The sequence below is a fragment of the Myotis brandtii genome, unplaced genomic scaffold (genome assembly GCF_000412655.1).
Source record: "Myotis brandtii unplaced genomic scaffold, ASM41265v1 scaffold48, whole genome shotgun sequence".
NCBI lineage: Eukaryota > Metazoa > Chordata > Mammalia > Chiroptera > Vespertilionidae > Myotis > Myotis brandtii.
Window position 1 is genome coordinate 456,183 of NW_005368341.1, and position 12,891 is coordinate 469,073.

The following is a 12,891-nucleotide window of genomic DNA, read 5'->3' on the forward strand; positions in this document are numbered from 1 at the left end:
TTGGGGGTTAATGGGGGGATGAGGACACATATGTAATACCTTAACCAAAAAAGAAATTAAAGATAAAAAAAGAAATCCTGAGAGCTAAATATACTCCCCCCCCTTTTTTTTTACTGTTAAGTGTGTTTGAAATTTACATAAATAAAAGATGCTGGCAACATTTTTTTCTCTTTGTACAACAGTTTTTAACTTCAACCTCTACAGCTACCACTCAGTTGCTTTTTCCGGAAGAATGATTGTTCAGTTTTCATTTCTTTCCAGAAATGTTCTGGGCACATCCACATTTATACATGTATATGTTTTTAAAATGGAATACTACTCCACAAACTGTTCTGCAACTTGCTTTTTTTTTTATGCACACTACTTATTATAATGCTGAGTAATATTTCATCATGAGGTTGTACTGTAATGTGTTTAATCAGATCCCTTATTGACCAACATTTAGGTTGTTTCCAATTTTTGCACTTCTAAACGGTTCTTCTAGAATCATCCTTCATCTATCTTTGCCCATTTGCATGAGTATATCTGTAGGGAAATTTTCCTAGTAGTGAAACTGCAGGGTCAAAGGAAATTCACATTTTTAACTCTGCTGGGTATTTAAACTGCCCCTCAAAATAGTTCACTAAGTGATTTTGTCATCAAGAAGGTACATGAGCACTCTTCTTCTTCATCCATCTCCCTCCCTCTTTTAATCCTCGAGCGGGGGCGGGAGGGGGAGAACCTAGATGTATTATGTTATTAGCTGACAATTATTATATTGATAGATCACTTCTAAAAATGTAGGAGCACCAGACAGACAATAATGCTTATTCTTCACACATTATATATGACTGTAGTTTGTGTTCTTTTTATTATATTATTTTTGTAACAACAAAAGTCAAACACATGCCATAATGAAACAGAAGGATAGGAATATAATCAATGTATGTGTAAATTCCTCTTGGCTCTCTCTGAGTCTCCTGCTTGCTGAAATAAAAGAGGCAGGTGTTGGCTTCAACCAGAAAAAAAAAAAAAACCTATTACCCATAATTCCTTACAATGTCTCTGCTCGGTGATGCACCAATGACAATACAATAAATCCACTTGTTCATGAGAGCCTGGCACAGCCCGGTTAGGAAAGGAGCACTCGGCGACCTGTATCATCATGCATCACCTGGAGACGCTGCTGGCCGGCTCTGCAGAGGGACGCTGCTCTGATTTTTCCCCTTTTGTCACTGCCTCCTCCAGACATCACTGTCTTGTTGAGTGTAGCTGATTCCTGGCCATATTTCCCGTCTCCCTGCCTCCTTTCATTACTTCTCCTCCGATAAATCTCCTCACTTTGGCAGAAGGGGTTGAATATACAGCCTCTTTGCCTGCGGTGATCAATACCTACATGGAGATAAGACAGCCAACAAAGGGTGGACAAGAGCAATAGGTCTGGGTCTTTTGATTGTATCATGTGAGGAGCTTCTGACCTCCATGCTATAATCCATCATAATAATACATATTTTGGGAGGTATGACCACAAGATGGACACTATCATGAGGGTTATGAACACATGAAGAGAGACTTTCAGGTACAGACTAGGGGCCCTGAGCCATAAAACCCAACCAGGTATGCTCTCATCATTATTTACTAGTACTTGTAACCCAAATCTTCCAGACCTTACCTACATATGGAAATGGGACTCACCATATCTACATCAACACCAATCTCAATGACCTCATTCCATCTACTTATTCCAGTCCCTGCCAAGTCTGACCTAATCATTTTGGGGAGTCTCCAGGGATCACACTGAAGTGCTCATACCAAGTAGTCAGTTCCAGCCAGAGTTATGTTGCAGCATCTACTCCTGTAACTACTACCTGCAAAGGCACTTGGAGATGCCGCCCCACTAGCTATGTTTTCTATGAGAACTTGAATGTCTCCGCCAAGAAGGTGGTCTCCTGATCTTCCCAGCCTTCAAGGAGATAGTGAAGCCCTGGATTCTTGAGGAAGTGGAGGGATTCTTTTCTCCCCAGCACAGCACTGCCCTTCAGCACCTGGGTACTAAAACTCTGCCTGTGCCCCTTGCCTCCCTCATAGAAATAGCTCCTCTAATCATGGCCACTAGTCCTCCTTTATTGCACTCAACATAAGTCTCTGAGCCACAGAAGCAATAGACCTGGTGTCGACCCTTCCACTCCTGTTTTCCACTTTCCTGACTGTTTCTACTCATGCCTACATGCTGTGTTCCTGCCAGGAACGTTCCTTGTGAAATAAGTAGTGGAGACAATATCTAGTCTGGTGTACAAGATCTCCATGATCTGTGCCTGCCTTTTCTCCTACTCTAGCTTCACCCCTTTAAAACCACTTGTCAGTCATACTGAATGACTTTCAGTTTCCCAAACAAGTTTTCTATTTTTATGTCTATAACCCTTGCTCCCGATATAGCTCAGCCTAGAATACATGTCTCCCCATCTACTCGTCTTTCAAAACCAGGACAAGCATAATTGCAATGGAGAAGACTTTTCTCTCTCCTTCTACCTCCTCCCTCTCTACCTTGAAAGAATTTATCACTCCCACCTCTGACCCAGCACCACACTCTATAAAATTCTACCATGGCACCATTTTATTTTACCACTTGCTAAACTCAAGGGCAAGGTCATTTTATCAGCACCTACCTCAATATCTGGTACTCAGTAACTAGGGTGGTTTTTTTTATGAATTAATCTCTTGAAAATAAAATAAAAGGTGTGAGTACATCTTTGCAGTCATATATAAATAGTAATCAAGCCATTCTTAGTCTCTGCTTTCGGGGAGCCTGAATAAGCCACAGGGCCTTGTCCTAGAAAACTGAGGTCCCCTCTCTCCAGTACAGTAGTGCATGGAAAGGGAGCAAGCTAGCTCTAGAGAGACCTAGGAGACAGCAATGAAAGGCAATGTGTGGTTCTAGATTGCATGCTAGTTTAGACAAACCAGATATAGAGGACATTTTTGAGACAATAATAAAATGTGAATATGGTCTTGTATATTGAGGAGATGAAAATATGGTGAAGTGGGGAAATAGACATTGTAAACTAAAGCAAATTACAAAATAAAAATAAATTTATAAATATATATATATGTATAATATATATATTCTAAAAGACACATAAATCTTTGAAAAATGATCTGGAAAGATATACACTAAAGCATTGACTATTCAGTCTCTAATTTTTTGTTCTGTTAGTTTTGCTTATCTATATTTTGTAATATTTTACCATAAACATACACTGCTTCTGTATTTAGAACATTTTTAAAAAGCTAATGCTGAGTTCAACTTTCAACCTGTTGTTTAGTTATTCCGGGACAGTTTCTATGCAGTTCAATGATAAATGAGTCTGAGAAACAAGGAAAAATGTAAATGGGCTAAGGAGGGTCCCAGAATGCACTGTGGGCCGGAGAAGAATATACAAGCCAGGACCAGCTTTTGTGCAGACGGGATCCCATAAATACCAGAGTCCGATTCTCTGTAAGTTAGATTCATTCCTCCCTGCAAACTCATGGACATGCACTTACTAAGATCCTCAGACGATGCTTTTCTCACCAGCGCTGCGTAGTTTGTGTTTGCCGGGATTAGGGGCCAGCCTTCCTGCTGACAACTGCACCTGATGTGACTGGGCTGGGAGCCTCCACACACGCACGTTCTCCATCAGCTGGTTATCCTCCTATACACTTAATCTTTTCCCAAACAATCCCCCAAAAGAAAGTAAATATTTGTAGATTAAAGGAGAACTACCTTCTCATCTTTTGCAGCTGCTGGTGTGCAGGCTGTTACGCACCGAGTGTTTAATTAATGGACAGATACCATTAGAGAGGCAGCTGGACCTGCATTCAGATGAGTCTGGATTGGAGGCTCCGGGAGATAAGGATCTGAAAGTGGGAAAGCTGGACTGCATTGGGTTCATTTATAAAAGAGGCTGTTAAAGGTCAACTGTGTTTTCTTGCACTAGAGATAAAGAGAGGCTATTAAAAACAATTGGAAAGTAATTCATAAGGGAGCAGTAAGTCACTCAGGTTAAATTAATTTGTCTTTCTGGTAGCATGGTGCTCATGATGGGAAAGTAAACTTACCTAAAATCAAGATCTTTCAGAAACAGCAATTGATCATGTCTGGCAAGGCCACTGGAATACGCTCCAGGTGCCAGGCCCACGGGTCTGTCTGATCACAGCGTCCCCAGAGTTCATCGCAGCGCCCTCCCAGTCTGAGAAGGCAGCATTTCCCCCGAGGATAGTGAGTGCAGTGGCATTTCTGTGGACATGCCGAGATGCCTGAGCTTGCTGACATCTTCCCTTCACCTCTGATGAGCTAACAGCCAGGCACCAGGACAACCTGTCGTGCACATGATCCAATGCTCCTGACATTTAGCAACGTATTGGATTTAGAACATTCTAGCCCACTGCACCCAACTGATAACCTCTTCTCCTCCCTGTCCTCACTTCAACACACCCATGTACAAACATACATTCCCGGATGAAAATGCTGTATTTATCCAGAGAATATATCTACACTTATGACTGGCGGTCTTTTAACTCTGCACAGAGAACTGTATGTTTTCTTTGTTCCTCTCTTCCTCAGGGTAAATGGTTTTATCCAAGCACTACAAACCTCCCTCCTCTGCCCAGCACATCTCCTGGCTCAGCTCGTGGTGTGACAAAGGGCAGTTGCTTTTAGTGCCTGGAAAGGGCAGCCCACTGGGACGCACCTTCACTTTCCTCTGGGCAGGATGGGGGTTGTGTCTGTCTACTTGCTGCCGGGCATGGGGATGAGCAGGGACAAATGCACTTTATCCGGTTGTGTGGACTACCTGGGTCTGATCAGCTTCTCCCCTTCTTGTTGCCAGAGGAAAACTGCTTGTTGCTCTTCTGCTACCTGGGTCTGATCAGCTTCTCCCCTTCTTCTTGTTGCCAGAGGAAAACTGCTTGTTGCTCTTCTGTCTTTCTTGAGCTTGGAAATTAATTGAGGTCTTTATTTCCTGAAATCACAGGAATAATGAGCAATTCCCTGCAAAGGTCTGTCTGTGAACAACCTGCATTTCTAGGCACATGCTAATTATAGCCCAGCTCAGCAAGCTGCTCACCAGTGTCCCCGTGTCAGCCAGGGAGCGACAAAGAGGGTGAGAGGCAGTTAATGTCACACATTTACCATGGCTGGTCATCTGCAGGTATGAATAACAGCTTTGCAATGCAGATTCTGCACTCTAAAGGCTTTCCAGATTATAGCACAAGGTTTCATCTGAGCCTGTCACCTCTGAAAAAGGACATGTTCAGCATTGACTGCACTGGACTGAACACACCTTGCTCATGTTCAGACTTCAAACGCATGATCCTAATAGGATGTGCTTTATACTGTAGTCAGTGGACAGAACCCAAGAAATGGAAGTTGCTGGCTTAAGAAGGCCATCCTCCTGTATGGAAAGCTAATGAGAAACAGCACATCACAGAGGAAGCCAAGAATAACAGCAACAACTGTTCTGTTGATGAATCTCAAGACATAAGATAAAGGGCATCATGTGCTTCAAAATGCCCTAACGGTGGCACTGATAGGGTCAGTGGAGTGTCCAGGGTTGAATTCACATTTATTTACTAGTGTAAAGAAACTGAGAATAAAGAAATAATATTACAAGGAGTCTCCATTGGAAAACTATGAATTGTTATAGGCACCTTTCCAGGATTATAGCTTTTATTGCCTTTGAGCTATTTTACAATCAATGTCAAAGTTTTACAATACATGTCTATGCACATGCAAATGAGTTCTCTCTGATGAGTCCATTTGGAAATTCATTTCAATATTTCTAATCTATAAATGTATCTGCTCTTTGGATTCTTCTTTGAACTGGTTATAACATCTGCCTGGTTCCTTTGTTAATGAATAGCCCTGGCCAGGTAGCTCAGTTGATTAGAGCGTCATTCCAATATACCAAGTTTGCAGATTAGATTTTTGGTCAGGGCACATATAAGAAGGAACAAATTAATGTATAAAGAAGTGGAATAACATCCCTATCAGTTTGGCTCGGTGGATAGAGTGTTGGCCCTGGGACTGAAGGGTCTTGGGTTTGATTCCTGTCAAGGGTATGTACCTTAGTTGCAGGTTCAATCCCTGGCCCTGGTCAGGGCACGTGCAGGAGGCAACCAATCCATGTGCCTCTCTCACATGGATGTTTCTCTCTTTGACTCATTCCCTTCCTTCCACTCTTTCTAAAAATCATTGAAAAAACTATCCTCAAGTGAAGATTTAACAAAAACAAACAAACAAAAACAACCAATAAAGTAAGTGGAACAACAAATTGGTATTTCTTTCTCTTTTTCTCTCTCTCTCTCCTTCTCTCTCTCTCTCTCTCCCCCTTTTTCTCTAGAATCAATTTTTTTAAAAAACCAATGCATTAAATAAAAATCTTCCATGGGTGTTCATTTTTAATCTTCATAAGAGTCATAATTTTATCTACTTTTAAAATTACCTGTTAGCACTAGTAATTATTGAGAACTGAGGATTTGCTGATGTTGAGTTCCAGACATTTACTAATCTCATCCATTCACCAACTGCCCTAGTTTTAGGCTTAAATTTTATTTTATTTTTAATATATTTTTATTGATTTCAGAGAGGAAGGAAGAGGGAGAGAGAGATAGAAACATCAATGATGAGAGAGAACCATTGATTGGCTGCCTCCTGGGCACCGCACACTGGGATTGAGCCTGCAACCAAGGCATGTGCCCTTGACCGGAATCAAACCTGGGACTCTTTAGTCCGCAGGCCAACGCTCTACCCACTGAGCCAAACTGGCTAGGGCACCTAGCCTTAGGTTTAAAGGCAGCCATTGAAAGATCTGTCATTAGGGCAAAGAGCTTGTGGCTCTTGTCAAGCTTTGTTTTCTTTCTTTGGTTTGTTTATTTGTTTTGTTTTTTCGTTATGTTATGCCTGTCATCATTGCCAGAAAAGCTGTTATGTGGTATTGCATAAAAATCAGGCAACGAAACAATTTTGCTATCTTCCATTTCCATCCCCACCCCAACTGTTAGGCTGTTATGCCAGCATCATATCATAAGAAAGCCTTTTCTGCTGACATTTCAAACTCCCACAGAAAATGCTGTGGATCTTCTGAGAAGTCCTTATTTGCAAGATTTGTTCAACAAAGAGGTTGGATAAGCATCTTGGATTAAACCTTCAAAGCAGCAGGCCCTTGGTTACTTTTCCTGATTAACCTGGGAACTCTTTGAAACTCTCTTTCTTATCATAATACATTTTTTGAAACTATCGCTTTTCATAATGAGAAACACTTTAGTAAACACACTCCTTTATGCATTTCCTCCTAATTAGCAAAACCTTTATTTTGCACAAAAAATTTCCATATTTAAGTTTATCTGCAAAGAATATTGAGTGTGAAGTATTATAGAATTAGGTAGCTAATGGCAAGTATATTCTTCCTACTGATATATCAAAATCCGTTAGTCTATTCATTAATTTCTAGCTGCTTAGCCTCCAGGAAGCTCAGAGCCAAATTTGTGGCTTGACTGTAATAACTCAGTAGAACCTGCCTGTTTGCATTCTACCTCTCTCCAGTCTGACAGCATAGGCGGTTAGTTATTAACAAAAGAGAAGGGAACAAATTAAGCCTGATCAAGTCAGGCAATAGTTTCATAGTCACCCCAGGGAGGAACTGTCATGATTCCAGACAATGTCCTGCTAGTGGACTAGGCAGGAACGACAGCCTTACAGCTCCCCTGGGGGGCAACTGTCATCATTCAGCTGGATTAACGGGGAGACAGAGAAAACAACCATAAAGGGGGAGGGCAAAGCCTGGGAAAGTCTGGGGAAGGGATCAGATTGAGGAAGGGCACAAGCCCCGGGAAAATCCAGGAAAGAGACTGGATAGTTTAAAAGAAAGCCTGTTCTTTCTGGAACCCAAGGAAATATATGGAAGCTAGACAAAGAGCCCAGTGTGCACCCTCCTTAGAGCACCCTACCTTCTCTCAGGCACATAGATTTTGCCTTCCTTTCTCCTAAACTCTAAGGGTCCCCCCAGAGACTTGCAAGCAGGGGCGCAGTGAACAGCAGCAGAAGACTCTCCTTTTGCCTCTGCAACTTCCTTTCCTGAGTCCACACAGCCATTGCCCTATATAGCCAGCCTGCCCTCTGTCTGAGAGTGTCCTATTGCTTTCACTCTAATAAATCTTGCCACTATCACTCAAAACTCCTCCTACGTGAGTGTCCCTGAACTCTTTTCCCATGACACTGCTGAAGAACCTGTTTCCTCCAGTAACATCTTGACCTTGGTTCCTAATTTATATTTTGTCTGTTCCTGATTTTAGAGATTCAGAGAGGAAGGGAGAGGTAGAAAGAGATAGAAACATCAGTGATGAGAGAGAATCTTTACTGGGGATTGAGCCCCAAACCCGGGGCATATGCCTTGCCTGGGAATTGAACCATGACTTCCTGGTTCATAGGTCAATGCTCAACTACTGAGCCATATCAGCTGGGCCCATCTCTTAATTCTTTAGGGAATAGTCCAGATATAAAAAAAGAAATTTATACACATAGATTATACATGCCTCTGTATTTAATCTTATAAGAGAAATTCCTGGGGAAAATTACAATTTCCTTTGTCATTGTTCTTTCCTGGCATATTTCGTTTAGAGACAATGAAGTACTTATCTATTACTTAATCTGTTCATATGCTAAGTAACTTTTTAAAAGATTGATTTTAGAGAGAGAGAAAGGAAGAGAGAATGAAAGAGAGAGACAGAGACAAAAACATCAAATTGTCATTCCATTATTTATACATTCATTGGTTGTTTCTTGTATGTGCCCTGACCAGAGATCGAACCAAGAACCTTGGCATATTTGGATGATGCTCTAATCAATTGAGCTACCTATCCATGGCCTCCTATGTAATTACTGAATACACTTTAGGAATGAATAAACAAAGTCATAGTAAGGTCAACTTTGTGTGTCTCAGTTCCTACAACCATTTATATAATGTGATACTAAACTTTCAGTTTCTACAAATATTTCTCAGCCTCATAATTATTTATTACAAAAGTACTTTCTGATCACCAGAATCTCATCAGTCTTTCAATAGACATCTCATGAGCTAAAAAAAGGCCTGCCATTATGCTTAGAGGTTAAGAATGCAACTTGAACAGGCTGTTCAAGGGACTTGAGTTACATCTACATCGCCCTGGCAGCCCAGTACTCCCCAGATCCCTTTAGAGAGGCGAAATCTCCATAAAAGGAGCTACAGTGTTACCTTAAAGAGGAGAAACAAAAGGCTTGGTTAGCTGCCTTCCCACTGTAGTGAGAAGGCCCACTTGATGGTGTGATATGAAAAGCACATTGGACTTGGAGAACCAAATCTAGGTTCAAGTCCTAGTTTTGTAACTCATTAAAGTGTAGTTTCCTGTACCTGTAAAATATGGGGACTGCATGCCCTTACCTTTCCAGTGGTTGTGAGGAGTCACTGTGAACATGTCTGGCGTGGCAGTGGGCATTAACTCTCTGTGTGTGAACCCCAGGGCTTTAAGCTTCTTTCTTTCCTCATGAACAGCCACCAAGCTCAGATGAGCTTCAGCAACAGCAGTTCAGGCTGTAGGTTATACTTCATCCCAGGGGATGTCCTTGTCCTAACACAGTTCATTTTGCTTTAATTACCTATGAGGAGACTCATTTGTGAATCTATTTGCCCTTTTGTGGCAGACAGTATTTTCCGAAGATGGCCACAGCAATTTCTCCATCCCATAAACTCTTCTGAAATGTGAAAGTAAAGAAAGGAAAGTTCGGTTTGTGAAAGGATTTGATATCCAGTCTACGGTCATTCACTGTCTCAACATGGGCACCAAGGTTTCAAGTTGTTCTTTTGTGTGTCATCTAGAAATTTATTTTTTTAATGAAGTAGGAAATAGAAACTTAAAGACTCCTCTCCAGGAGTATTAATTTGGGGTAAAGAATATTAGGAAGTGAGAATCTGAAAATTGATCCACGTATGAGATGTGTTCCCCAGCATGAAGGCTATTGTTCTTCACAACCACTCATTGTGCTATGATAATTTGAAAACTAGTTTTATAAGATATCATTAGAAATTTTAAAAATTAACGTGGGACTGGGCTCCATAGTGGGAAAAAAAATTGTAGTTAACTTTAATTTAACAAAGATTCTCCTTTGTATTTCTCAGAATGCACTGTGACTCTCCATGGTGGTAGAGGATATAGAATGCAACATTGCCCAAACTGATTTGGAAGTGTAAACTTTATTTTCATCCAGCCTAGTATGAGAAAAGTGTTCAACTAAACATGCTTTTGGAAGTACTGACTGTGTGAGCTATCTATCGTTGTGTAACAAATTACCACAAATTTAGCTTCAAACAACACACATTTATTATCTCACAGTTTCTGTGGGTCAGGAGTCTGGGTACACTTTGCTTTGTTTTCTGCAAGGCTGCATTCAAGGTGTCCGAGGATGGGTCTCATCTGACGGTTTGACTGGGAAATAGTTCCTTCCAATCAGGTTGTTGGCAGAATTCATTTCCTTGTAGTTGTAGGACTGGGGACCCCATTTCCTCACTGGCTGTTCTTTGCCACTTGGGTCTCCTTCCATCAAAACCAACAAGTAAGCAGAGAGTCTTCCCAAGATGTATGTTACCATTTTATGTAACGGAATTATGTAAATGTAGTCATGTTCTTTCCATCATCCTTATCGAAATCAGTTGATCAGAAGCAAGTCATAGGTCTCACCTACACTCACAGGGAAAGAATTACACAAAGGCATGGAAATCAAGAGTTAGGAATCATACAGGTAAAACTGCAAACTCTTCATACAAATGACTTCCTCCACCACCCACACGAACATTCTAGCATGTCTTCTACAAACGCAGGGCTGTGTCCCCAGAATGACAATCCCAACCCCTTGAAACGGCTGCCTGAGAAAGCTCTTCTAGCTAAAACCTGAATAGAGACCCTCGTCTCCCTTTTCATTGAGCATTTACATTAGGAAACTTGAAATTGCAAATCCTTTCTCTGACCCTTTGAGCTGTATCGTCTACAACCTAGGAATGTCTTCCTCAAGGACCTGGGAGCCATTCCTTTAAATATGATCATCATGAAAGACAGGGTCTTTCTCTCCCATCCTCTGTGGGAGGACAGGAGCCAAGCTTCAATAAGCGCCAGTTAGCAGACACAGGTGGCCTAGTCACACTGACCAAGTCCCCTCACAGCATCCGTTAGTACTTTTGCGTTAGCACACCCAGCATTGAAAAGGCATCCTGTTTTTTGCTTCAGGGAGTTGAACTCGGTTTATACTGGCGTGTCTCTCCCCTACTGTAGCCTGAATAAAATCTGTCTTTGCCACCTTTGACAAATGCCCAGTTCTGTTTTCTTTGACAGGAGCAACCTTAAGAGTTTATCTCCCTCAATTACCTAGAGGTTTTGGTATCATTTTGCTTTCCATTCTAACACATCTACTTCAGCAATGCTGAGCTTCAGTGAGCATTTGTGGATTATGTGTTTGTAGAGTAGCTTGGGTATTTCTCCTTTTATATATAATAGACATGTTCCTAATGGGTAGTAATTGTTTTAACATGAATGAATAAAAATTAAAGCACAAGGGGACTTTGATATTGATAAGAACCACAGGTTGTGGGTCTGGCTCTGTAACATAGACTAGCCTGGATGGTTAGTAGGTAGAAATGAATTCTCTTGGTGGTAATGCGTGGTTACCTTTAGTCACTTTGGGAAGGAATAAAAATAGTCTCAGCCTTGCTGGAGGACAGAAACCCAGCTGGAGTGGGGAGTAATGGTGCAGTACCCAAGTCAAGCCCAATGGGAGTTCACTCTTTTCCCCTGAGGAGGAAGGAGAATCCTGAGCAGGCAAATATTCCATTCATCCAGCTCAAGCCCGAGTTAGAAGAACCGACAAAACACGAAGAGGGGCTGGAATTGGGGCTCTGTAGGAACTATGTTTGCCAAGCAAAGGCACACATGGTCCTGGGATATTTATTGGAGCCCTTCTGTTAGAGAATATTTCTGAAGCTGTGTTAGATCTAGAAGTGATGGCCACGAGTGTGTTCCCTCTGGTCTCCTCCACTCAGGACCATCGTCAACCAAAGAGCAGGGTCCTGCTTCTTGTGGTTTCCAGTGAGGAGTGGGTCTCTGTCTACCAGATGTTTCTCCTCTGACTCTATAGAGCCAGTCCCCCTGTGTCCCTCCAAGCCTGTACCTCCAGCCCGGTTCCTCAAGGAGTACATGTGATTTGTGGATCATGATGCACTAAACCAGGAGGAAAAGACATTAACCAGGTGTTGAATGACTACAGAACAAGAGGGTTTTGTAGGTGGTGGCGTTTTGTTTTGTTTTTCAAGGGAAGCTCAAAGCTCCTTTTATGTTTTATAATATAAACTTTGGGCATCAAGAGCTGAGACATGTTGTCTGTTCAGTGAACTGCAGAAAATGCAAACCTTTACAAGCCAGAGAAATATATCTTCCCTGTGTGAGCCTAGAATATTTAAAGACCAACCTGTGTCTAACTTTTTTGTTCTCAAAGTTTTGGAAATAATATTCCACTAGATTTTCTCTTTTAAAAAAATAATTAGTTCTGGTTTTGCAAGAGCATATTAAATCAACAATTATTTCCCTAGTTTTGTATTATCATTAGTAATCAAAACTATATCACTTTTGTTACTGTAATACCATTATACAGTATTCTTGAAAATATGATTCCTAGAAATAATATGCACTCCGTACCCTCAGCTGATTGGATACAAAGCCACAATAGCTCTAAAATGAAATTAAATTATATGTAGATTTTTGCCTTTTCTTTTATATTTCACTAGAGGCCCAGTGCACAAAAATTTGTGCACTCGGGGGGGTCCCTCAGCCCGGCCTGTGCCCTCTCACAGTCTG

The 12,891-nt window shown here is 41.4% G+C and overlaps 1 protein-coding gene across 1 annotated transcript in view; it reads right to left on the bottom strand.

The window, feature by feature from the left end:
• Positions 1-10,225: 10,225 nt before the first annotated feature.
• Positions 10,226-12,891, bottom strand: part of PHF14 (PHD finger protein 14) — a 154,363-nt gene continuing 151,697 nt past the window's right edge. The window contains exon 18 of the mRNA XM_005876034.2: positions 10,226-10,728. Within this exon, the coding sequence (XP_005876096.1) occupies positions 10,705-10,728 (24 nt within the window). The 3' untranslated portion in view covers positions 10,226-10,704. The remainder of the gene's footprint in view (positions 10,729-12,891) is intronic.